At 44.0% G+C, this 27,670-nt stretch overlaps 1 protein-coding gene across 4 annotated transcripts in view; it reads right to left on the reverse strand.

The window, feature by feature from the left end:
• Positions 1–27,670, reverse strand: part of schip1 (schwannomin interacting protein 1) — a 192,900-nt gene that overhangs the window by 20,387 nt on the left and 144,843 nt on the right. The window contains exons 1-2 of one of the 4 annotated variants that reach the window (XM_018702198.2): positions 19,286–19,441; positions 15,454–16,239 (exon numbers count right to left, since the gene is read on the reverse strand). In XM_018702198.2, the coding sequence (XP_018557714.1) occupies positions 15,454–16,239; positions 19,286–19,294 (795 nt within the window). In that variant the 5' untranslated portion in view covers positions 19,295–19,441. Of the gene's footprint in view, positions 1–2,949; positions 3,321–15,453; positions 16,240–18,118; positions 18,525–19,285; positions 19,442–27,670 lie in introns of those variants that run through there. The other 3 variants (XM_018702197.2, XM_018702193.2, XM_018702200.2) reach the window with 3 other exon arrangements.

Below are 27,670 nucleotides of genomic sequence, written 5' to 3' on the forward strand. Positions count from 1 at the left end.
ATCAGGCCACACCTCATATACGGTTACACTGACACTAGAGCTCTCTGTCACCCCTCTCCAGTCCAGCCAGGAGAAACTGCACAAGCTTGTAGACACATATGCATAACATAAATCCTCGCACACGCACACACCACACACACACACACACACACACACACACACACACACACAAATATCACGTGTGACAGGATTCAATTTTCAGTCGGAGTTCTTGAGGCCTTGGCAAGCTGACAGTATACCTACAGCCTGAGATGACACACTGCGGCCAAGCTGATAAATCTTACCATCACCCTTCTCCACCCTGCTGACAGCAACACGGCACTGCAAGATTTATAGATTTACATGAGAATCTGAAAACAGGATGACATATTGAGACCTCAGCCTATAGTAAACACACTGAGGAAAAGTGTGCCTTTAGCTCACTTAAGCACTTAATGAAATGAAGTGCAGCTTCAGGATGAAGGAGATGGCTCTAGTAGATGATGATAGGTTATTCTTGTAATCTTTTGCTCTTTTTGGCCTCTTGGTTTATTTGCAAAATTAACTGGGCCTAAATCAATAGATGGCTTTGGTTTACTATGGGTCAAGTGGTTGGTTCTCCCGGGGTCAGCCTGGGACTTAATTGGCTAATGGTTTCTGACATTAAGTGGAAACCTGCCTCAAACATTACGAGATGAACAAACAGGGAGGGACAGATGTTTTATGTGTTTCCTTTCCTTCCCATCCTTTCTCCTCTCCTTCACCTTCAACCATCAACAACCTAGGGCAGATAGACCACACCTTAACTGATGCAAGAGAAAACAACGATGTCGATAACCAAAACAAGACATGGACACAGGGACAACACCCTGCCTACCTCTCTCTTTTTCCACTGTTTACTCCTTGTCCATTTTATTCCCTCATTTAACCCTTCACTGGTTCCCTTTCCTCTGTTCTCTCCCCCATTGCCCTTTGCTTCTTTCCATCACTTGGTGGTGTGTGTGTGTGTGTGTGTGTGTTATATGTGTGTGAGGGGCGCTGTCTGCCTGCTGGTTGCCAGGTTACCAGTCTAATTGAGGGGCCTCTAGAGAGTTGCTGTTATCAGAGCCTGAACTCTCTGTTCTGCTTACCGCTCTCATTCTTCCTCTTATGTGCTCCATCTTTCTCCTCTAGTACAACCCTTACATTAAAGCCATCTCACACTTTAATGGAGTAGTTTCACAAACAAACATGTTTTCAACATCTTCCTGAATTTTCATCCACTAGATTGAACTGAGATCCATTATTTGTTCTATTCTCCCTATCCTATATCATCTCAGCTGCTTCAGAAAGCTGTGCAGTAGTTCTTATTGCTCTCTTTTCACTCATTTCTCCCTTTGCTTTGCTCAGCTTGTGCTGTCAATACTTCTCCTGTTCCTGTTTCATCTCTGCCCTTTCATCCACTGTCTCCACCGGCCCTTTGGCGTCATTTTTCCTCGCTTATCGGCTTCCTTTTCCTTCCATCATAGCCGTTTCTCCGTCGCTCCATCTAGCTTTTATCTACCACGAAACATGGCAGGAAATCCTTATCCTGTTACACAACTGCTCCCTCGCTCACACAAGCACAAATCCACCCTCCTTGCATGCAAACTCAAATATGTAGAACCTGCACCAAAATTAATACAAATGTTTTGTTAGATGATCTCAGTCTTTCTTGGGTTTTTCAGTAGACGAAATTCTAAATCAGAGCCAACCTGAGGGGGATTTATTGATTCCAATAACCTAATCTCAAGAATTAAGAGGATGTGCACAGAATCAGTGCCAAATCAGTTGATAATGCCAGAAAGATGAGCACTTACAAGTGTTCACACCCAACTTGAAACCCAGCTGATCAATTCAGCTTAAAAAAACAGCAGCACATGCAAGATTAATCACATTTCCAATGTGTATACCAAAAATGCTTCTCCATTTAAACCCAAAAGTAAATATCATGGTTGGAAGAGAGAATTTAGACTCTTAAGTTACATGTTGCATGTTGATAAAAACACGTTACGCCCACAAGGCCACTCCATCTTTCTAGAACTCTCATTTTTCCTTCTCATCACTTCCTCTGCAGCTTTTCATACATTACTCCCATTGCTTCAACACTTTCTTCCCCCCCATCAAAGAAGCTCCATCTTTCCTCCCTCATCCCCCGGCATATTCAGCTCATCTTTTTTTTGCCTTTCATCTACCTCTCTGCTTTTCCTCCACTCTCCATCTCCACTGCATTGCAGAGACTTTCTTCCCTAGCAGAGCTGGATATAGAACAGCTGTGAAGTACTCGGTTTCTTTTAATCATGACTGCTTCATTCCTCCAAATTCCTCGTTAGATAAAGTGGGACACCAATGTCACATGTTCCACAAGAACGATGCGTGCCCGTAAACAGGCGCACACATACACACAAGCAGCAGCCATTCACATTTAAATTCTCTTCATCGCTGTTGTTTGCAGCATACAATGAATGACATGCATCCTCTACATGAAACTCACAGTGTAAAATACATGCACACACACACACACACACACACACAGTTCAGTCGTGACACTATAAACTTGCAGTTACATGCACACCTCATGCCTCCTTGACATGGATTGATGAGGGTGGATGAGGAGGAGGTGGAGGGGAGTTAGGACATTATTCCCTTGAGTCAAGTGCTCTCTTAGCAACCAGCCAGATTCAAAGCACAATCACATTACTGCTAAAGGCAGAGCAACACTCCTACACTGGTCTGACTCTCTGCAATGACACATGTGCAACAATGTCCCAGTTTCAACTTGACACTCAGTGATTTCTGATTAAACTAAACGGAAGAAATAAAACATGATATTTCACACAGACAGCAAAGCTCACAACAGGAAAATCTACAGCAGCTTCAGTGTGTGTCAAAATGCCACGGAAATAATGAAATTACATTATGTGTGTAATGTCCTTCAGCTCTGAGAACTACCTGGTAAGAACAGTTTTCCTGGTGGACCATCCTTCACAGCATCCTAGAGTGGAGCTGGCTGAGCTGGGGGGAACAGGAGCGGAACTGGGATAAGATTCCCAGCCCTGCGGTGGTATTCCAGCGGAGAGGAGAGAGGAGAGAGAGGAGGGATCCCACCCAGTCCTTGATCCAAACTAAAAATCAATTCTCCTGCCTTGCCTCTCCAGTCAGCTCAGTCTTCACCCTCTGCTTTCTTTCTATCTCTTTTCTGCGTGTTTGCTGTTCTGTCTGTTTTGTCAAGAGAGAAGGGCAGGGTTTGATCGCCGCTTCCCCAAAGCCGAAAAGAGGGAGGGGAGTGATAGACTGGAGGAGGGGTGTGAGAATGAGAGAGAGAGAAACGGAGAGGGAGGGGAGCAGTGAAAAGCAGAGTACGCTCCCAGTCGCCTTTCTCTGTCTGGTTCAGGCTGAAAAGGGGGGGAGGAGCTATTGGGCTGAGTGTATGCAGTGTTGGCCAGTGGGGAAGAGGGGATGGTGGAAAAGGGAGGGAGGGTGAGGGCTGCGTGGGTCAGGGTAGGGATGTCATTCTGCTGTTTCATATGGAGTCATGCCAGACAGAGAGAGCAAAAAGAGAGGGCAGAGGAATGACTTTCATACTTTAATCTTTATCTTAATCCCTATCTGTGCTGCATGAATGGTCTTCAAAGATAGGATGCTGCAGTACTGTAAAACACAAACTAAAATATGGCTGGCTATCAAACCTTAGATGTGTTTTTTAGCACCAGCTCCAACTATTCAAGTGTCATTCACTGATGTGTGAGTTTGTGTATGTGTGTTTGCATGGCACACACAGCTTCTCCTTATTTTCTGTCTGCCTCTTTGTCAGATTATAATCCCATAGTGGCAGATGGCCGGTCTATAATCCAAATGCAGGCCAACCTGCTTGGTTAATCGCTGCCTTCTCCATCTCTCAATCCACTCCCCCATCCTGACATCTAGTCATTGCTGTGACAAATCTCTTTGTTTTCTGGTTTGTCCGATCATATTGATCTCACTGAGATGAAAACATGTGCCCTTCTGCATCTTGATTTCTGTATCAGGGCTGAATGGTTATTTTAAATATATATATATATGAATCTGTAGATTATTTTGAGAATAATTAGTTACCAATTTAGTTTAGAACATGTCAGAAAATATTTAAAAAATAGTGTGAAATGCCCATCTGAATTTTCCAAAAGTTGCTTGTTTCATCCAATGAACAAAGTAAAACCAAATGATATTACATTTTGAATGATGCAAGACTTTTGACAAGTCAAAACGTCAAATGTTCGACATTTTTGCTTGATAAGTCATCAATAATCATTATATTATCATAATTTCTTTAAGAGTCTATTAGGCAACCACTCAGTCAACACTCCCATTAAGGCAGTGAAACAGCTTTGCACAAGGATATGGAGAATGTGACATCCTGATGCAATTATCTTATACATCTGTTTCAGCTTTCATTTTTGTCTTTTTTTATTTTGTTTTTTGTTAAAGTAGCTAGTTACACACACCTCCTGTTATCTCATCTGTCCTCTCAGGCCAGATCTCTCTATCCGATATTGATCTCTGTTGGGTGACGCTGCTTTTCCCGATAAGACCACTCCTGCGTTTAATGAGCTGGAAGTGGATCGATGAACTCCCCGCTCTGATCTCTCTCCTCAAGCCCTCACATCACTGGCTCTGGGTTTGGCATTCTGCGTGATGCCAAGCCAGGGCAGACTGGAACACTGCCCATCCTGTCACACTAACCCTGGATACAATTATCTGTACATGACACTGACCTGTGATAAACTTGTTTTTCTTTCAGTGACAGCTAACAAGTGGGACTGTGACGCTTCTGCTGAGTTTCCAGGCAAGCAGTAAAGCAAAGCAAGAAATAGAAGATTAAAAAGTGCAAGTCAAGGGAACCTAAATCTTTTGTGTTGCTGTGTTTTTGTTGGATATGTCATGTTAGGTGTTAAAATCCAACAAGCCAACTACTGGTCACTTGTATGGAGGTGAGAAAGTCGGTCAGCTTTGAATTTCTCTCTAAAGCTCTTTTTTCATGCTTAATGCAACCACTATACTTTCTTTGCTATAAATGTGAACACGCAAGTGAAACACCATTACAAAGTGTGTAACGTTAGTACTATTTGTACGATTGATTGCAGTCAGTCGGACGAAGAAGTTCTATTAAAGCGTACCTTGTCCCTTAGTGAGCCTTTAGGCTTCATGAGAGAAGAACATTAAAATGGAAGCCAGTACCCAGTGTTAGTGAGTCAATGATCTGATGCACTAGCTCCAGCATTAAGATCTTTACAGCTTCAGGCTCACTAAAGCTTGATGCTTTGCTCTTTTGAATACAAATGCAAAGTAGTGATTTCACTCTCTGATGCACATGCACACACATACACAGGCAAAAAACAAAAAACTTTGATGTCCAACATCTGTGAAACATGCTTTGATACAAAAAGCCACAGCAACCCCCTTTCTCTCCTCCATCACCATGGCAGCAGTTAGTCTGAAGACACCCCCCACCCACTCCCCGCTGACCTTCACACGGTTGTCAAGGTTACAATCTGAGTCACAGTACAGGTGGAGACCAAGACAGAGACAGCACCTCTTTGTCCAGACTAGAGAGGAAAACAATATCTGACAGTTCCCAGATTGTGCAGTCCCTGATTCTCAAATCACATGTGTATTTGCAGCCTTGAACAGCGATAACAACAAAAAAAGCTCTAAAAACCCAGCAGAGCAAACAAATTCCAATAACTGTGATTATGCAAGTGGTCTAAATCAGCACAAAGAAGATTCGGAACAAAGATTATTAACTGGAGACAGACAAAACAGGCAGACAGACCACAGTTTACCCTCCCACACACTGGCTACATTATGAGATGTTCCTCTCAGCTGGGCGGTGTAAATGCAACAACTAAAAGACAAGTGGATTTCTGCAAATAGAGGCTTTCTGCTAAAATATAGCTAAAATATGCTGATTCTAATACCCAATTTCAACAGTAGTAAGTAATTTATGTATGCATGGAGTAGGAAAAAGTGCTGTTGTCGTGTCACTCTCGCTATGAGTGTGTGTTAATAGTGTACACTTAGCACTGGAGCAGCTCCTCTCATCCTCCTTTTCCTCCTCTCATCCCCACACATTAAAACAACACTTATGTGGGGCTCTGTGTATTTAGCTCTGCTGTGTATGCATATTTATAGATGCAAACTTCAATAATGAATACCTAATCATAAGTCACTGATGACAGGGTGAATAACATGGTGGTTCACTCTACTGTAACTAGTGGGATAGAGAGAGAGCTGGGAATGATACTGTAGGTGGTAAACAATGCACCGTAACACTCAGTACAGCTCATGGAAAATACACCAGTGTGATGCCTCCTCCCTTTCTCAGCTTGCCCCGTCTCTCTTTTCAGCCTGTGTGCCATCTACCCCTCCTTTCTCTTTCTCTCTCTCTCTGGCCTCTCAGCGCAACTACATTTGCTTTTCTTTTCACCACTTTTCTCCATCTTCCCCCTCATTCTGTCTCTTTCTCTGTCTCTGCCTCACCGCTCTGTCTCAGCGGGAAGAGGGGAGCACAGATGCTTTTAGTGAGCTGACATTTTGTGCCAGTGTAAAAACACTGCATAGCAAAGCAGGTTGGCTCAGTGTGAGGGCCAGATTCTGGCGGTAATGAGCTCGCTCTGACAGGGAGGAACTGATGTGGAAGGCCAGGGAGTGCAAGTGTGTGTGTGTGTGTGTGTGTGTGTGTGCCCACTCTTATGATCAGGCACCAGAGTTTGTTCTAATGAGGATTGTATGTCTACAGTTGGTGGTGGAAAGACTGAGCATGCTGTGACCACCAGTCTGTATTAACATTTGTTTCACATTTTTATGTGTGTCACAACAAATCTGTATACCAACTGAGTAAATGACTAACTGACCACCAATTACACTTGTGCGATGGCACAGTACATTATGAAACAGGGGTTGTGAGTCACAGCAAATAACAAGCAGCTGAGACAGATTAGAATTTTTAAAATATGCTTCTTGCTGTCGTGACTACAGATAAAAAAAGCAAAAATAAAAACATGAAAATGCCTAAAAGAACTAACTTTAGAGCTGAAATGATTAATCACCCTACTGCTTAAATGATTAGTCCATTAATCAGTTAGTTCATATAAAGAAAATAAATAATTTTTCAACGACGCACATTCTCTGGTTCCAGCCTCTCAAATGTGAAGATTTATTGCTTTTCTCTATTTTATATCATCATAAACTGAATATCTTTGGGCTTTGAACTATTGGTTAGACTAACAAACTAATGAGATTGTGGGAGAAATGTAATTTTTTTCTAACATCTTATTTAAAAAAATGATTGATTAATCCAGAAAATAATCTGCAAATTAAATCATAATGAAAATAACTGTTAGTTGCAGCCCTACATCGATAATTTAAAAGCAAAAATTCCATACATCCCCTGCCTCCAAAATATAATGATTTATTGCCTTTGTTTGTCTTATATGATAGTAAACTGAATTTTTTTGGGATCTGGGTTGATAGTTGAACAAAACAGGCGATGTAAACATGCCACCTCAGACTTAGGGAAATTGAAACAGGCAGACATTTTACAGAGTCAGTGATTAACTGATGGTGAAAATAACCATTAGTTGCAGCCCTACTTTAGCTGGATGGAATGGTTACTCTTGTGTCGTGGGTATGCAAAGAGATAAACTTATTTTTCTGTGCTCTGTTCTGTTATAGCAACAGATGAAGCTCTCTGCATGACCTGGCACAAAGTCTTTCTCTTCTACACACACACACACACACACACACACACACACACACACACACACACACACACACACACACACACACACAGTCACATGAACAGACGAACAGCTTGGATAACACAGAGTCTGAAACATGGAGACAAAAATATCCTTGGATTGTTGGGGTCTCTGTCTGCCTGTGTGTGTGTGTGTGTAGATGTGATTTAAACACGCCTTGTATTTTTAGCCTGGTATAAACAGACCGAGTTCACAACCCACTTCTCTACCTTTCATACACACACACACGCGCACACGCCCAAACACACGCTCTATAATTAGGTACAGAGGAGAACACTGTTTCATGTTGCAGCTCCACCCAAATAAACACACATGTCCAGGCAAGCGCACACACACACTCAGCACAAACACATGCCACTGTCTGCGCGTCTGACTCAACCCTTTATTTGTCTGAGGGGAGACAGGAGAGGTGATGGATAGGAGTTTAAAATCCTTCACTGCTTGGAAAACATAAACCCTCTCTCTCTCATTTTCAATTTCCAGCTCTCCCTCTCTCTCTCTCTTTTTGCTGTTGTCCTGCAATAAACCTTGTTTTTTTATCTCCTTTGGCCCTGTTACTTATAAAGCCGAGTGCGTGTCTGTATGTGTGTATTTGGCTCTGCTCTGTAGTGACTGTGCAGTACGAAGGACTGACACAAAGCTATAACATTAGTGGCTGTCTCCTCGCTGCTACATAAATCCCCATTTCCTCCACAGCACGCTCTGCCACTCACAGCCTGCGCCCCTCTTTGATAGTTTTCATAGGGTGGAGAGGGGGAGCCAGGCCGAACGGTGGGGGGAAAATGGTCTCCTGCTGTATTTTGGCTGCGTGAGAACATTAGGCTGTAATGCTTCATGACAGCTTGAGGAAGAGGACAATTATCAAGGAACAGGAGTGGGAATGGTAGCGAGGGACAGGGGATGTCTGGAAGAGAGGCAACAAGGAGAGAAGAAAAGAGAAAGAGAAGAAGAAGGTGCAGATTTGCAACAGAGTAGTAAAATGAGGTACGGGCCTATGCTGACTTATGTGCCAGATAACATATACACATGCTAAAGAGGGGTTTAGCATTTTGTCAACCCTTCTCAGACCTCGGTGAATCATGGCTGAGTCAATCAGAGAAAGGGTGTGTTTGTGTGACTTTCTGTGTGCCTAACATGATGATAAACCGGACAGAAAGTGGAGGAATGTTTAGCTGTGGGCTACGAGTTTCCACCCAAAACCTTATCATTTCATCACAACAGTGTCTCAGTCAGGTTTACACTGGTTTGCTTGGGGTGACATCACTCTGGATCATCAAAGGTGTAGATGAAATCCTCAGCAACCGTCTACCTTAAGCTTCTAGAGGGGAAGCATGTCTGTCTTCATCATCTACACCTATAGTCTCATTATTACTCATCAGTTCATAAGGGTTTGTGCATGATTGTGTTTGTTTACCGCTTCAGACGAGGCGAGGTTATCAGGTAGCTGATTAAGCTGTACTTTGACACCAGATAAGAGCAGTTTAGATGGCACCACACCCATTGAGGTTGTCTTAAACTTCATAACCTGTAGTGTTTCTTGGATGTTTTGACAATACCCATTAGCCAGCAGGTCAATGTAAATATCAAAAGTTTTGAATTTACATGTGTGTGCGTGCGCAGGTGCATACCACCCTCTCCAGATCAAACATGGTATAGCAGATCACCTGAGCTGAGTTGTTAAACTTCACTTTTCAACTAAATTCAAAGGCCATAGGTGTCAATGCTGGGCTCCTCAGTGATAAACATACTATAATTACTATATATCTTTGAGTCTTGTAAAACCAAGCCGACAGTCAGCTGCCTGGTGCATTTGGCCTATTGAGTATTTTTGAATTGAAACAGTCAGACAGCTTACAGACTCGCTATTCAGTCTTGTGAATCACTGATTTTACCCATTTATGGTAGTCTGTTCTGATGTTTTGCCTCTGCCTTTTCCTTTCTTCCTCCACAATGAAGACTGACAATGCTAGAAGCCAAAGCAAAGCATTACGGTGCCAACTGCACCTTTTTTTAAAAATCAGACTTGTTCTCAGTTTGTATTCCAGCTATATGTCACAAGGCCCTCCACACAGATTCCTATGTTTCCTCTGTGCAGGTGCATGTGAAGAACGCATGCAATGGTCAGTCGCCAGTCAGATGTAGTCTCTGTGCTGTGTGGAAGTGCAAATTTTAACAGAAAACCTGAGGTGACGCAAGGTATCCAAAGCTTTTGATCAGTTGGCTTTTGTCGTCACTAGTTCTTTGAACTCGGCTCAGTGTGTCACACAGACTTTCTCTGCACCTCAAGGTAAAGGGAACATTCAAAACAGGTGAACAGCACGAAGCTTTGCTTATTTAAAGCAGGATTCAAATGCAAATGCTCTGCGTATTTTGATTATGTCTGTGCCAGAAAGGAAGAAAACAAGAGTGCTACCAAGCAGCAACTCACATATGGTCAGAGTCCTGCCAGCACGAACCTGCTCTTTGTTAAAGGGTCACATAGAACATAGTTCTGAGGAAACTGAGATGCACAGACAGATGTACAGCTGGCTTTAGTTTATGTTATATTCTCAACATGTTTAACTTTTCTATTACATACAAATTCAAAAGACAACATGTCACAGCAGAAGAATGCAGTGTCCTGGGCTACAATTACATTTTGAGCCTTTTACCAAACAATTTATCTACTTTGAACCTGAACTCTCTGAAGTTCTGTCTTAGTTTGGCCACAGCCACATCACACGTACATGTAATGTTGAAAAGGGTCTGACAATCTGGCCAGAAAGCACAATTTTCATAATCATATTCAGGTCATATTCTGCTTTACCTGAGTTAAGTGCCCGACTTGCTGTGAGGAATCCAAGGTTAAGCTGAGATGAAAAATACTCCACTGATAAAAAAGAAAAGTAAAAAAACATCTACCAACACTGGCAGACTGTCAGGATACCATGAGAAGAAAAAGATATCCTTTGATTTAGTGAGGCGAGAGTGCGCATGTGTATGTGTGTGTGTGAGGACTAACAGGAGACAGAAGTCTGCTTGACTCTGAGGCAGAGGTAGTGCAGTCAGTGTGTGTAAAGAAAGTGTGTGTGTGTGTGTGTGCGTGTGTGTGTATGAGTGCAGAGGGCCGGGCGTGTTTCAGCTGGTATCTGCACATACATTCACACACACACACACACACACACACACACACGAGGAGCTGTGGTTCAGCCTAAGGGGCTGAACCAGACACCAGATCCTCAGCAGGCGCTCTCCACACCTGGTTAAAGCCCTGCCCCCGCCCCCATCTCTGAAGCCTCCTCCCACTTCTTACCCATATATACGTTGACTATCTTCACTTCCAACTTCCCGCCCTTTTTGGCTTGCCACCCTGTTTCATTCAAAACATACTGACCCCACATTCCTCCTGTCACCTCCCTCCTCCTCCACAGGTTCTTTTTCATCCTGGCTATCTCTCTTTTCAGGCCTGCCTGTTTTGTTTTCCCCATTCAAGACCTAACTCTAGCGTAACTGCTTGACATTCATTGTTTGCGCCTATTTATATCCACTATAACCGCACTCAAACCCTGCAATTTCTTCCCTCGCCCTCTCTCCCTCTACGTGGCACAGTCTGAGTACTGGGTGAAGGTAGTAGTTAGGTTGTTAGTGGAGGGTGGCGAGCAACGCTTCAACTACTGAACTTGTACATAATCACAGAGCGTTGAGAGGGAATCAGAGAAACCGCTCTCTGCCTTTGCCCTTTTCTCTAACCTCTCTGTCTCTCTCTGCTTCTTTCTCATCCTTTTATTTTCCAAAGCCCTTGAGTGCTTTTCTGGGGCAGAGCGCTCCACACTTGTACAATTTGGTCTGGCTCTTGGCCTTTTTACTGTTTATGTGGCGTGCTCGAGCAGCACCTTTCTATTAAGTAGATGTTCGTTGAGCTGTTGCTTTCTCCGACAGCTGGAAACCGACAAAGGCAACTTAAGTTATGAGGTGGCTTTGTTGTATGCCATTTCTGTCACCCATTTAAAAGGACAATTCTAGCAATTATGATTTGTATCTACATAAAGTAGACAGATTTTTAAATATTGGTGCAGTGTTGATTGTTTTTGTTTGACCTCTCTAAACTTCATGCCTCCAGTTTCTAACACAGACTTTTGGCTAAAGAAATCACATCATCAGGGTATATTTTCAACCTCTAAGTGTTGGCGCGGTGTTTAGGAGCTGTATGCTTCATCTTTGCACTGAGAATATGTGCAATATACTTGTGAGGTCTAACAGCTTCATGGGGAACAAAATAATGGACCTCACAAGTTTAAATGGCTGTTTGATGATTAATACTTAGTTTTAGGTTCAGGGTTAGAATAAGATTTAGGTTAGGATTAGGGATTAGAGGCATTCAACTGTGATGGTTATGGTTATTGTACAGGACTAGGGAATGCATTATGTCAAAGATGGGTCCCCACAAAGATAGGTGAATAAGGATGTACGTGTGTGTGTGTGTGTTACAGAGAGACAGCTCTTTTCTGCACTTCCAAAGTGGGAGTGATACAGCAGGTCTCAACACAGGTCCTGTCTTTATAACCACAGTTTGCCCATGGGGTGTCTTTAAATTGTGTGAGTAAGTCTGGGTGTGTGCACTCTGAGATTGAAAAAGAAGCAGCCTCTAGGCACAGATTTAAAACTTTCCCAGTATGCACCTTAGAAAACACAAAGGTACATTTTTGAGTATGGGCATCCATACGTGCTGACTGAACCCATCTCTGCTTTTTTCACCTCAAGACTGGCTCGGAAGAATAATATTATTGTTTATCTTTCATCGGTGTGCAGCTAAATGGTGGGTTAGGGGTTGTGTTACCCCTGGTGTACTTGAGGTCCCTGTGGGCCCCTCTCTGCCACGCGCCTCCTGTGCTCATTAGAAACAAATTACTAAAAGGTCAGCGTGCCCCTCATCCTCGTGACTCCTCCTGACCCAACACCCACAGCCTACAGGAAGACGGTGAGATTACAACAGCCTGAAACCACACCCTAACTAAACACACCTGCAATAACAGGACTGCTTCATTAATACAGAACTGAGCTGGGGATGAAACCACATACAGGATAAATGAAGCTTTTCATGGCACACAATACGGTGCAGTCTGGAGAGCTTTCTGTAAATCTACAAGTGGGCTTACACTGCACAAATCAATACCTCTATGAAGTGTGTTTATAACAATTTAGGGCCATAAATAACTTTTCAAAGACCTGCAAACTCTTCTGTGCTGTGGTTTAACCCCGTCCTCTACCATACAGTGCAAAGGGAACTGTTTCCACTGCTGTAGAGATGTTTAATAGGACAACCAGAATGCAGAAAGACTGTCTGATGTCTCTGCTGAACCACTGCTCTTATTTATCCAAACATTTTTACATTTCATATTTACAAGAAGAGTTCTATAGCTGTGGCTGTGTCTCCAGGCACTTAGCGACCACTACAGATTATTAACTCTGAGTCTCTCTGTGTCCCATCTTTCTGAAAGCACATATGCTTTTGAAGCTCTACTGAAGCGTGGATATCTCTGTCCCGCTGGACCCCGGTAACATCCCAGACAGACAGACCCCTCTATACATGATCACATGCACAGTCTCGCTGGTAGGTCTCGCCTGAGTGGATGTCTAAATATTTAACAACATTTTAAAAGCACCAGCCCCCACCCCTTTTCCTCTAGAGCGTCTGCTAAGTCCTGCAAATTCGAGAATTAAGAAATCCAGATGCCCCCTGACATAGAGAGAGACTGGGACTGTCTTGTGGGAATGTCTCAGTTCCTAAACTGCCACTTGACTGCTTTTATGCTCATGTTAGCAGGTTAGCAGAGGGTCAGTACTACCATTGTCCTCTTTTACAATATGCAGAAGGTCCAAGATAGGACTAAACAAACCATAAGGTCAAAATATATATGAGAGGTTCAGTAATTGATTGTGCTGATATGATCCATATCATGGGTGTTCATTTACAGAAGTAGGAACTGATTTTATGAGTGGGACTGTCCAAGATGTGAGCTTATGTCTCCTGCCTTTTCTGGTGTATCTCTTCTGCTCTCTGCTGTGGGATGGGATTACAAGACTAATTCCAATTTCTTATCTACGCAGAGAGATCGCACTCTGAGGTCTATTTTTTCTGAGGGTTGGGTATTGCTTGTAATAGGAGAGACAGCTGGAAGCTGTGGCACTATCAGCATCAAGACTGGTCTATCTCTATCCACCACACCAGGCCTAGTCTATCTTCATGTGCTCACATGTACGACGCCAGCTGAGACCAAGAATGTGTCCATTGGCAGTGAGCATGGGTGTGAATTTGTGTGTTTGTGCATGTGCATGCAGAAGATAGTGGCTTCATGTGGAGACAGAGGCTCTCTTTCATGAGATTTTTCTTCCACCCAGGTCAATTATATCACATCCCACAGGCTAGGGAGTGAGACAGAGAGCAGACTAAAGCAAACCAGGAGGTGACCTTCCTGTTTAAGATGGACAGCAGGTAATGAACACTGACACAAACACACGAGCCATGTGGCCCTGAATTGCCTGGTTCTAAAGATACCATCTTCCTGTCCTTTCCTCCCTCTTTCCTTCCTCTCATCCCCCCACTTCTCCCCGCTGCATTCCTGACATGCCTCAGGGAGACAGAGGGGGGGCCTCCAGGACAGACAAACAAAGACACACAACACACACAACACACTCACAATGGCACTGGCTGCAGCCATTGTCTGTGCGCACTGAGGAAAAGGTCTTGGTGATCACAAAAGAGAACACAAATTCCCCCTCTCTCAAACTCACATTTGCCCTCACTTAGTTTGACTCAGTGATATCAGAGCTAAGTGTGTTTGTGCTGAAACTGTGGCTGCAGTAACCAAAGTTCTCCTGCTTCTCCCTAAACATTTTTAAAGCTACACCCTTCTGGACCCACAAACCAAAAGTAACCATAAAACTCTGGCTCTGACTGCGATTTAAATTGAGTGATGTCATGAGATTGCAAGTCAACAGACAGGCTGTAGCACTGGGGCTGCTGGTGCGGCATCATGGGCCTGCAGCAGCTCTCTGCATGAAGTCAATGCAACACTGACCTCTTCTGGTAGAAACACCACATGGCAAAGAACATACATATATTTAGAAATTAGGTTACACAGACAAAAGGTCAGTGACAAATCTTTGCTGTACTGTGTCCACAGTAATCAAATGATAACAAATGTGCAGAGAATACTCCTACTTATAACAACGACATGTGACATTTCTGCATTTCACCAAGTCACAAAGTCTAGTTTTCAATTTGCTTCAAAGAACTTTTCCAAATCACTTCCTGTTGATGTCTGTTTGAATCTGCACTAAGATGTGCCGAATCCCTGTTTCCTTGCTGCCCCCTGCAGCCTCCACTTCCCTCCAGCTGTGGAGCCCAGACTTCCATGATGGTCAGGGCAATAGCTGGGCCACATAGCTTAGCGCTACATTAGCCGACTAATCCCTCTTTCTTACTGCAGCTAACCTAACCTCATGTTTCCAGGGTCCATCTGACATGGATAACGGCTGGATTACAGCAGCACGCCAGTGCATGGGAAAACTAAAAAAATACATTTGTAAGATAACCTTTGAACACATAAACAGAAAAGCTCAACATTTTACCCACAGCAACACAAAGAAACAACATGTTAAATCCTTGCACACTTACTGAGGTGTAGTTGGTCTTGCCCATGTTGTGGTTCTGGTTGTGGTTGAGGTTCTGATTCTCCTGCTCTCTGCACTGCAGACCAGCCAGGTGTCTCTCCAGGGCTGCCCAGTCCATGGTGGGCAGAGGCTCTTCTTCGACACTCTCCTCCTCTCTGTATCCTCCCATCCGTACCCCAGTCCCTCCACTGCCTCCTCCTCCGCCTCCTCCACCACCACCTCCACCACTGCTACGGCTCCCTCTGCCCTGACTGGAGCTGCGGTGGCTGGGCTTGGGAGTCCCTGTGCCCCCCTGTGGTGTACCGGGGGAGTGGAGCTGGTTGCTCCTGGGCAAAATCAGATTGCCGTTCTGTTTCAGTTCCTCGGGGACGGCTGCGACTGAGGTGGCAGTGTGTCCGTCGGGGGCCGGGAGGGGTGGGACGGTCTTCACATCCTGGAATTCTTCGGCAAGGCTGCGACTGTTCACTGTCTTCCTGTAGCCTTTCCCAAGGCTGTCAACCCCCACAATGCCTCCCTCGCCTTCCTCCTGACCAGAAGGCTGTGGAGAGGTGTAGTCCTCTCCATACTCACTCTCCCACTCCTCTATCACCTTCTTCTTATACTCTTGGTAGTCCTCGTCCTCCTCATAGTCCTCTAAGGTGACCAGGTCCAGAGAGGGGGAGGATTTGTAGTCCTCCAACGTGGCCAGGTCAAGAGAAGGGGAGCAAGGCGTAACCTTGTTGGAGTTGGACTCTGAGCTGGAGCGACTGGATGCATCACTCCCCAGGTCCATGCCATCCTCCCGGTAATCCTGCAACGACAAAGGAAGAGAAAGAGAGAATGAGACTGAGGCAGGAAACAGGAACATATGAACAGAAAGGTGGTACATTGAGCAAGGGTTTGAAAGAAACATACTATAAGTTGGAGAGAGTGAATTATCAGAGAGGGAAGGAGGAAGGAAAAGAGGAAAATTATAAAAGAATTTAGGGAAGTGTGTAGCCTTAGATTAGTCACACCAGTGTTGCGGTTTCAGACTGGTAACCACAAAGCACTTCCTGTCCCGCAGGAACTTCCTTTCTGCTCAGAATTTTGTAGTCACTGTCTTGTTTGGACTTATTTTTCAGTCTCCTCTGCTGCAACTGTACTCTCTCTACTACTACTGAACTGTTCTGAAGCTTCCCCAGTCTTTCTAGACTGTGCAAACTGATAATCTCATTCCTCTTGCATTCCTCTGTATTGGTAAATGTGTATATGTGTGTGTGTGCGTGTGGGCTTGTGCAACACTTGACACACATAGGGAAGGCGGAGTCTGTGTGGCTGGATGTGTCAGAATAATATCCCACCACCCACTGCTACATCTGCACAGCACCACAGGGACAAAACAGGGTGTTAGGAAGGCTGAGAGTTGAGTGACACTGACATGCCAACACACAGCACACCAGAACTGTGACACGGACAGATGAGCCCAAGAGTTGTTCTCTAACCTTGAATGCGTTGCTCCTGTTAGAGCCCCAATCACCACCTGACTGATTAGTTTGCAGCTAATGAAAACGTCCATGTTGTTTACAACCCTCCACAAATCTTCACCTGACCTGAGCCTTCTCTCACAGAGTTATCAGTCTTTTCTCCACAGGAGCGCATTATCATAGTGCCTCTCACCACTTTTAAAAGTTAATGAAAAGCAAGGAGCAGCAAAATTTCTCTGAGGGCAGAGAGAAATTAACGACACATTCCTACGTGATCCACATTATGAGCTGCTCTGGAATATAAATTAATTATGAAGATTGCTGATTACCGGTTTAGACCACGAGGACTTACAGTAATTTTTGGCCTCTCACAGAAGATTCAAGAGGGAGAAACTGCAAAATGCACAGCATTAATCCTAACGAGAATAAGCCCCCTCGAGTTATGGCTGCTGGACCACACCTGTGCAGACGTTGGCTGTTGACGTCAAAGGACAATACAGAAAATAGCTACGTTGGGTAAAGCAATGTGACTCAGCATCTTGGAGACTAGATACACAAATCTGCTGATGCAGTGTAGAGATATAAGCCAGTCTGTGCTGAGAAACTTGCATTTCCCCATGAAATGCTATCAGGTCAAAGAGAACAGGAGTGAAGCTGCTGCAGGGATGAAGTTGGCACCGGCTACACAAATGGGGCCCACAAGAGCCATGTTTTGCCTTGACATGATGATGGCAAGTTGTCATTAGATAGTTAAAACACAGCTATTAAAAACCCCTCTGTAACATACTGCATTGCCACTGGGGTGTTGGGGCCTTCAGTGTGTCCAGAGGGAGAGTTAAATTTCAGTATTATTTTACTCACCAGTCCCAGAATGTGTGATTACTGTTTTGCTTGTCACCCCTCAGTCTAGACAGTTGGGTAATAACATGTAAAAACACAGCCTATTCGGTTCCTTGGGATCATATTTAACAATCTGTGGGTTCTTGACATGAAAAACTCCAGGAGACCCTGTGGGTTTACAACTGAAGGGGGAGGACTTAAGGGCACACAACATTACCAGTCTACTTATGGCCTAATACTCTGAAATCGCTTAGACTATGTCTTTTACGGCAAAATGACTGCAGTCACGATTATGAGAATTTATAAAAGGCAACATACAGGTTTTAAATGTTACATGGTTGATCTCACAATGAATCAGTCCATCGGTAGAGCGGAGAACCTTACCGATGTGCTCATCAAACGCGTTGGATCACTACGCGGTCACCAGTCCCGATCGTGCGCGAACCAGCCTGTCATCTCGGCTTTGTCACCCGCTCTTAACTGCTATTTTTGATTCAGGAAACCGGGTGGGTTTCTCCTCTCCAAAAGTAGGGAGACCGCTAAGTAGGAGCGGAGTATATATCCAGGCTGCTATCGCGTTTCAAATCTCGGTCATCGATCCTTTTTCTTAGAAGTGTTATCCCGTTTTTTGCGTGCAGCCTCGCAAACAGCGCCTGGTTTCCAGATATTATCACGTCAACACGGCCTACATGATGGTCACATGAGCCCCGATTAAAATAATGTAATCATTTAAAGTGTGTGTGAATGCGAGAGAGAGAGAGAGAGAGAGAGAGAGAGAGAGAGAGAGAGAGAGAGAGAGAGAGAGAGAGAGAGAGAGGGCGCTGCAAGACGGCAGGCTGGAGCGGTAAAGCTGATCCGCCACGGGATTAACCGAAGCACAGGCAGACCATACAGGCTGGATTTGGCCAACAAAATACATGCAAATTGACAGCTGCACCGATCCCCACCCCGCAGCCGGGTGGGTGTTTGGAGTGGGGGGTAGGACGGGGGGCGTTTAATTTATGTCAGAGACTAACCCCCCTCACAACTCTGCCCCGTCGATCTCTAGATGGCTTGCAAGGGGGGCATCATCGCATACGCCCAGTCTTTGCGTGCATCGAGCGCACTCCAAGTGGCATTTGTTCACACGTCAGTTGTGTTATTGCATCTGGCGACATACAGACTATCGTTATTTATTTTAAACGGTACGTTTGGTTGAACACGACACGTTATTCCCGGCTGTAAACATTCGGACAAAAAAAACACACGCGCGTTTCTTCAATTTGCAGAGTCATTCATAGGCTACTCAAATGATGTAATGTTCCCAAAAAAGTCCCGGGAGGAACCTGATATCCCCCCGGCAACAGCGGGGACAGAAACGCCCAATTTCACACTGTCACAACGGAGGATGACACCCGCTACAGCTGTGACCAGACTGACCCCCTCCTCCCGACAAACAATTACCGGTCAAAAATTAAAGTCAACGCCTGCATGAATAAAACCAGCCCCGGGAGACGAGCTAAAAGTAGCCTGGATGTAACATCAGTGCCATTTAACCGAGCCTATACTCACTGCCATCATCTGTGTAGCTTCCCCCTCCGCGTCTCAAGACATGGTAAAGTGTAAATCCCAGCTGTTAAGACAACGGTGACGGCGCTGACTTGTTTCACAGCAGCTTTATTCTAAGGACGGGAGGAGGAGGAGGAGGAGGTGGTGGTGGTGGTGGTGCTGGTGGGGCTGGCTTTGCCGGAGAAATTACAGAGAGCCGGTGGATAATTCAGTACAGTCATCGCTCTGAGTAGTCTGTCCACAGAGGAGCCAACCGGAGTCTGGAGTCCTGATGGAAAAAAAAATAACGTGGATGGCTTAAAATCCCAGCTGATGAGTTCCGTTTCCCTCCTCTCCTCCCCGGCACAGACACGCACACACATATATAGAGAGAGATGCCCAACCAACAGTTCAGCCTGCGCTCTCGCTCCCACGTCAGCTGGAAAATAAATAGGCTCTGAGTAAAGTGCGTCCCCTTATATTGTGGGCTTGCGCACGTTTCCGAGCTTTCACTCCAACCGGGCGGCCTCTATCGCTCAGTTATTGCTCGAAGTCGAGACTTAAAACTAAGCGCTAAACAAGCATGCTGCTGCTGGCTGGTGGTGGTGCTGCTGGCTGCTGTTACTGGTGCTGGTGCTCCTTTGACTGGCACAGGTCTTGTGTTTGTGGCGGCTCCCTCCCTACATAAAGCCGGCTCTCTGTCGCAGCCTGCAGCTCCGAGGAGAAAGTGACGACGACAGAACACAACTAAAGCCCAACCTTCTGCACCCACTGACCTTGCAAATGAGAAAGAGAGAGAGAGAGAGAGAGGGAGAGAGAGAGAGAGAGAGAGAGAGGAAACTATCTAGGTAAATTATTAAACATACTTCTGCTGCTCTCAATTTAGAATATTTCTATTGTAAAGACCGATTTTCTATTACACATATAAAAACCCAGGGATCTTAAGGACTCCTCTGTTGTTATATCAAATGTGTGTCACAAATGCAAAGCAAAGGCTGTCATATCTATCTTACACTGAATTATTGGTACACCTGTACCATCTAATACAATCCAGTGCAACAGCCCTGTAACAAAATTTTGAGATTGGTCATAATGTTCAGTTTGTGTCGAGATTGTGTCACACGGCAACTATTTTATACATAAGCGTGTACAGTCCCCCACAGCCAGGTATAGCCACAGAAAGCAGGTTCCAAACACTGTTAAAGGTAGGCACCATCAGTACACACTGTTATATTAAAAATAACATTTTTATTGTACAGAAATATGGTGTTCTACCATAAAATCAGCTACAGCGCAAAGGGCAAGTTGATCATCAAACACCTACACATGAAATATCTCATATTGCTTGGAGACTTCTATATTAGATTAACAGAGCAGTACCAATCCCCAACAGTGCAAAAGGAGCTCACAATCTCTCTCCACAATCTATACACCATTAAAGGCTCTCAATACTACTGACATATTGCCTTTCTCATAGCCTGTGCCTGTCCACCATTACTGTATATGACCTATCTAATGCAAGCCAGTAAAACATCACCACTAAATACAGCCTTGAGAAATTACAGTTATCAACCCATCCTTTTTGAATTGCTGTAAAGCTGAAACCATTAGTTTATTGATCCATTAGTCAATTGGCAGCCAAAAATGCTAAAATCTGTGTGGTTCCAGCTTCTCAAATGTGAGAACTGGCTGTTTTTCTTATGAATAAATGATAGAAATTGTGAGAATTTTGAGATTTAATGGGTTAAACAATTAACTGATTAATTAAGCAAATAGACAGTAGAATTATTGTTAATACATTGTAAATATATGTCAGTCTTTCTTTGATATTTTAGTGTTATTTGTTTTTATTTCATTTTAATACGAGGGCATTGCTCTTGCCGGATCAAAACACTGTAGAAGACATACAGTGTGAGTTAACACACACACACGGATGGCAGCTGCAGTGTCAGAGCTGAAGAGGGGTTAACACCAACATGGCATGGTATCTTCATGTTGCATTCTGTTTCCTGTTGCAGCAGCTGCTAATTTACATACACCGAAATGGAGATCAAGTTAAATGTCAGTGATGAACCAATCTCATCGCAGCAGGACTAAAATGTACTCCAAAGCCTTTGTATAACAAGTGTTATGATTAGGAATTGGATCTGCACCTCTGGAGTGGTAAGCCAAACATCTGCGGGGGGGGGGGCAGTGCGTTGTGCTCCAGTGATGTTGTTTTGGATCTCTCATTGAGTTACAACTTTCTCCTCTCTTCACGGCCAGCTGGGGCGCAGCCGAGATTTGTAGTTGTTTGAGGGATGGGAGCTGTCTTTTGGTTATGATGCATTCAATGTATAATAGCGGCACAAAGGAGTTCATCCATGTAATATACGTGCGGTTACTTCCAAGACCCCTGGCTGAGCCTCTCCTCGCTGTCCAGTTGGGACAGCACTAGTGGGGATCTCCCCAAAGAGGAGACAGCAGGAGTCCAGCTTATTGCTACTGCTCCATTCCCCACTGCTGCTTTCAACTCTCTTATCAGCCCCTCCACTCCTCCCCTCTGCTTTTCCTCCCCCAATTCCCTAAACATTAATCGGTCATAGGTGAAGTAAAGTAAGGAGCTGTACAGTTAACTGAATGCCTTTACGGAGGATAAGTGACCTTTGGGGGTTTTATCTCAGAGAGAGTGCAAGGACTATAAGTTCATTTGCTCACCAGGCAATTAACTTATCATTAACTTGTCAACAGGAGGCCGATATTGTTTAGGTCACTCTTGCACACGTACAGGCGCATGCACAGTTTGCTTTCTTTGAAGTTTCCATTTCCCTTTATCGTCAAAACCTTTAAAAACAGTTTTGACACAGCATCCTTCCCCTCAGTGAATTGTCTCACAAAACAATAAAAGCAGCAACAAGCTCAGAGTCAGGAGGGTCAGATGAAGATGTCCATGATCCGTCACATCAAAGATCTCTGATCCATGTCTTCATCACACCTCAAAGAAGACAATGACTTTTCCTGTACTTTTGATTGAGGAGGTGGTGAAAGAAAGTTCACTGTCCAACACATAAGGCACTCCAGATCAATCACTCCTCCCTTTTTGTTTTTTTTTTGTAAGAAGCTGGGGTGCGGTGTCTGTCAAACTGCCATTCAGTGCGATTTACCAATCACCGAGGGGTAGAAACGTGGAAAAACAGCCCGGTCTAGATCTACAGTATCTGGGAAAGCTTTGCTCTATCTTCCTGCCTAACAGTCTATCCGCAACAGCTATCTGGCAGGAATCACTGAAGGCCCATTACTGACAGAGAGATAAGGCTGGAGAAAAGAATGCTCCTCAGATAATACTGAAAAGTCAGGGAACATCTTCCTCTGCTTATATCTGTCTCACAGGCGTTTAAAAAACAGGGAGCTCCTGACAGTCGGTGAGAAATTGAAACTGTCTCTGCCTTGTCAGGAACTCACCAACTCTAACGGAGAGACACCGAAAGTGACCTTGGAGGATTCTCTCTCTCTCTCTCTCTCTCTCTCTCACTTTTTCTCTCTCCCACTCTTTTTTCAGGGACCGTGGGGAAGAGCTAACCTTGGAATAAGACTTGGGCCAAACCAGACGACAGAAAATGAAGCGTCACAAACTTGACTGTGGTACAAGGCCAGAACTGCAGATGGTAAATGTCCTGCCTGGTTATCAGAAACAAGGGGCCACAAGAGGCCAGACAATAGACTCAACACCCAGGTCTCTTGCCATATCACGTCTTTCTTAGATATAGAAGACCCAATCCTGGCTTCTTTATATTTCACCACATGCCTTTTTAATGTATCCCCTTAAACACTTGTACCACTTAAATGACTCCCTGTAACCTCTCCTCATACTCTGTACTCTGCAAATGGCAAGAACACTCCTATGTACTAGGCTCAAAGAAAGTCGTGCCTACATGTCAGGGTAAACGGAAAATTGTAAACATTCAGAAAACCTATTACAGTCTGTGAAAGACCAGTGGTTTCTCTTTGTCTGTCTTGTTCTGTCTTGCATGTGGAGTATTTTGATAACAGAGTAGAAAACCTGCATAAGTTTCCCTGACAATCATGTTCTTACATAAATGAATCATTGTCATCACAGGGCTTAACATGTTTAAGAACCCAGTCTGAAGAGGTAATTTGGCCACATTGTACACACAACTCCACAGAACTCATTCTACTTTAACTAGTGTTGTTCAGTGCTTACATTAGAGCTTGATTCATGGTTGCACATCAAGGGTTATGCCTTACCCATGCTGACCACGCATGTAAAGATCCATACCTGTGCTGTAGCCAATGTCTTGAGCTCCTCTAAAATGTACCTACATGTCCTGTGGCTACGCACTGTAGATACTACATGGGAATCACAATAACTTTGACCCATCAGCTTTGGCTGGTGTTTCCAATGCTGCTGAGGGAAGCTGAGCAAAGACTCAGTAGTCTTCAGTAACACGCATCTTGCAAAACCATTTCCACCGCTTATCACAATCACAATTAATAAATGAGAGAAGCCTATGAAGTAATGAAGCAAACAAAAAAACAGTTACTGTGGGGAATATATTTAAAACACGCACAATCGCATACATCGCATCTGCCCAATGTGGTGTTGATATCTGACACTGTGTAACATGTAAAGTGCAAATCAACATCTACACCAAAGCAACTCTTACTGATACCACCACACGAATGGCAAAATCTCTGATGTTTGACAAATATATACCATCATACACAATATATATCATCATATCACCAACTCTGTGTGGACATGCACCTTTTCCTTCCTGTTTCCTGTACACAAAGTGCCACACAAAGCAGTCCGTGCCTTGAGACAGCAGCAGCAGGATGCAGACTGTGTGATGATGAATAGAGATGTCAGGTGGCCACAATAGAGGTCGGATCCTTAACTGGCCGACTGACCTGCCGCTCTAAATAGAATGGGTGGCCAAACCATTGAGACTGGCCATCAATCTCCTTCAAAAACACAATGATGATTTACTCCATTCAAATCACAGGGCAAGTGAAGAGGAGGAACAAAGAGGAGTGTGTGTGTGTGTGTATGTGTGTGTGTGTGTGTGTGTGTGTGAATTTCTAGGTGTTCTTCATTTCCTAGGCAACTACATGCATATGTGTGTGCAAAGACATGCACATGTGCCGGATGTACATTTGTTTCTGATATGTGCCCATGATGCTAAACAATGCACCTTTGTATCATGTTTTGTGTAATTGCCTCTGCACAATCTGCTGAACCTCACCGCTAATACCTGGCTGAAACATATTGATCTTCCCCTCCATACTGTATATCCAGCTAACAATTTCACTTGCTAACGAAGTGTGAAATGAATTGTGAGAGCAACATCTTGTCCAATGTATATACAAGCACTCACAGCTATTAGATTCATTTGAATGAGAAGCACGTCGGGTTCCAGTCTGCAGCATAGTGTGTGCAGTGTACAGCTTGTCGCCCAATGAGGACAGACACAGACTTACCAAATTTGTTTAATCTAGCTCGGTTTATAGAGGCTAAATGGATCGTTCAGCAGCAGACAGTATTTCACACAGCTTAGCATTCATCGTGAAGCCTTAAATCCAAACTAGCAATTATAGAAAAGACCAGAATATGTACATATGGTCATAACCATAAAGAAAGTGAAGGGGGAAAACAAATAGCAATAAATGTGATGAAGGAGGAGGCAATTGTATTACTGAAGGGGAGGAGGAAGGAAATTACAGTGATGAAGAAGCTGAGGAAGATGAAAATGTTGACAATCACTACAGAAATCAGAGTGATTACAGCCATGCTTGTGCTGATGAAAATGATAGTTTCAGAGACTATAGTTATAAGTGATGGGGATGATCATGATGACAAGCATAATTAATCAGAACCAATATGATCTGCATACATCTGAACGTTTAAATTGGAAAAATAGAAAAGGAAAGACATTTTTGTAACGGCTGGGAGCCGAGACACCTGGTAGAAAAATGTTAAATCTAATCAAAGATCTTTATGCTGTAGGGAAGCTAAATTCAGACCCAAAGTCCCAGGGGGAGGGAGAAAGAGAGAGGTGGTGGTGGTGAGAGGACTGAAACCAGCAGAGTTGGAAAAAGTCAGCCAAGTCGTTAATGAAGTTATGACCAGAGCCACTGCTGTGGCAGGAGATCTTAATCGCCTGCAAGAGTGGAGGGCAGAGACCTACTCCAGACCCATTTAGTCCACGGTACACTAATGCTAATTAGAGGGAAAGAAGGGAAGGTTTGTAATCTGTTCAATTAGCCCAGTCTGGAGAGGTGTCCTATGGGGCTGAGGAAAGATTCAGACTTGGGACTGTGTGTTACTGAAGACAATTTTCACGAATCAAAGGGAAACTGAAGAATTATATGAGGGTCCTGGTGAGATTTCTAATACTTTTCTATTAATTTTCAACCTTACCACATCTCTCACACGCTGGATGAATTTTAGGTCAGACATTTTGTTCTTCTCCTCTCACTCCTCTTTATTTTCCCTACACTATATTACTCCCCCCTTTTTTGCTCTTTCTGCAACGTGGCATAAAACATCCACGGCGGTTAAAGAGTCAGATATAGAGACGGAGACTCTGAGAGTGTGTCAGGTCCCAATCCTCAGTCACTCCCTCTTTCTCTCTCTTTGCCGCCTGCCCTGGCTCGCCTCCACGGCTGTCTCTGTGCCCTGTCAGCAGTACATCCAGGCAGAGATATGCATCCACCCTGCCCCGCGCTCAGCTCCACACCACGCAGTGCGCAGATGTCCACACAATTTACTGCCCACACCAAATTGGATCACTTCTCTGGTGTTTTGTGCAGGCCTCACACCTGCTGTTCTCCACCTTCTCTCATAAATGACTAAACATCCAGAGATTGGGGGGGGGTGGGTGGGGGTGAAGGGGGTGGAGTAAGGCAGCCGGAGTTGATTTAAGGAGTGAATTAAACCAGGTAGGACTAAATGAGATAGAAAAAGACAGGAAAAGAGTTTAATGGTTGAAATGAACAAATTTTACAGCAAATTCTTTTCCTACATGCGCACATCTGTGAAAAGATTCTCCCTCGGAGCACAAGGTTGTTAGTGGAAAATAGGGCATAGACATCACACTGAAGTCTGCAGGTTTCAGTAACAGCCCAGCATCAACACAGCCACTGATGACCAACCAGCTTGTATGGTTTGACCTCAGGGGCAGCCATGTTCTGCCAGGTCACCAGAGAGCTGTCAGGGTTAAGCACAATCTGACACCTGATCAGCTGCGATGTGACTGAGTGACAACTCCATTTTATGCCCGAGCTGATGAGTGTATAGTTTCTTACAGTAACAGAGGAAAAAGACGTGTGTGCGTGTATGTGTGTCTGTGTTTTCTGAGAGACCCCAGGCAGGTGGTGGCACACTGTTTAGATCAATATTGATCCTCCCTGGATGGCCAGGTGTGAGATATTACTGCATCACACTCAGACATGGCCTCATAACTCATCATCGCGGAGATAGCAAGAGAGAAGTGCCAAGAGAGAGAAGTACAAAGCAGCAGCAGACTGTCCCGTGTGGCAAAAATACATCAAGACAACCCTATCCAACTCTAACCCAGACAGAGCACTGATATTGGTTCTTCTAAAAAACCATAGATTATGTTCAAAGCTTTAACTTTTCTAACCTTTCTACAATATAGTTAAACTTAGACAGCTAAAACAATTGGTTACAAAAAGACTCAAGACTCAACCAACTAAACTACCCTGACCTCCACACCCGTAATTTCTACCTCACTCCATAAAGGGCGCAGTAGTTCCTACGCTGACACTGACCACTGGCACTGGATCTAAATTGTGATTTAATCCCAAATTATACAAGTTAGAGACAAAGTGAAAGGCTGTGGTAGTCATACAGGTACAAATCTGTTTTTGAGTGTTAATCTTCTGTGCATAGTCTATTAAATTCTCCTTACTTTATGCGTAGTTGGTTATATCTGGTATAATCATAAACAGTCTGCAGCTGAACAATGTTTACATTCATTTGGATCGTTGAGCTGTACAGCATACAATCTTCCATCTTTGCCCTCTTTGTTTATCACAGAGAGAATCACTGTGTATTTCCCACTGACTCAGCTGTTCATTCAACAGTCAGCAGTAGCTCCTCCACATAGATGAATACATAAGTGAACCTTACTGCATGGGCATCTTGCCCTTCTCATTTTCTTTTTTGTTGTTTATTAGTAACTTGAGTCTATAAAACTATTCTTCAAGAGAATATCATTCAGATGATGCAACCCCTGAAGTTATTTTTCAGTAATATTCCTGACTGGACTTCATTATCATTTTCTAAGTTGTGTAAACTTTAAACTATATATCTGTCTTTGATAGAAATTAGGTTTAATTTTTCTCTCATCTTTCTCTCTCAAATAACAACAACTGTACTGTTTC

The sequence above is a fragment of the Lates calcarifer genome, linkage group LG21 (assembly GCF_001640805.2).
Source record: "Lates calcarifer isolate ASB-BC8 linkage group LG21, TLL_Latcal_v3, whole genome shotgun sequence".
Lineage (NCBI taxonomy): Eukaryota > Metazoa > Chordata > Actinopteri > Centropomidae > Lates > Lates calcarifer.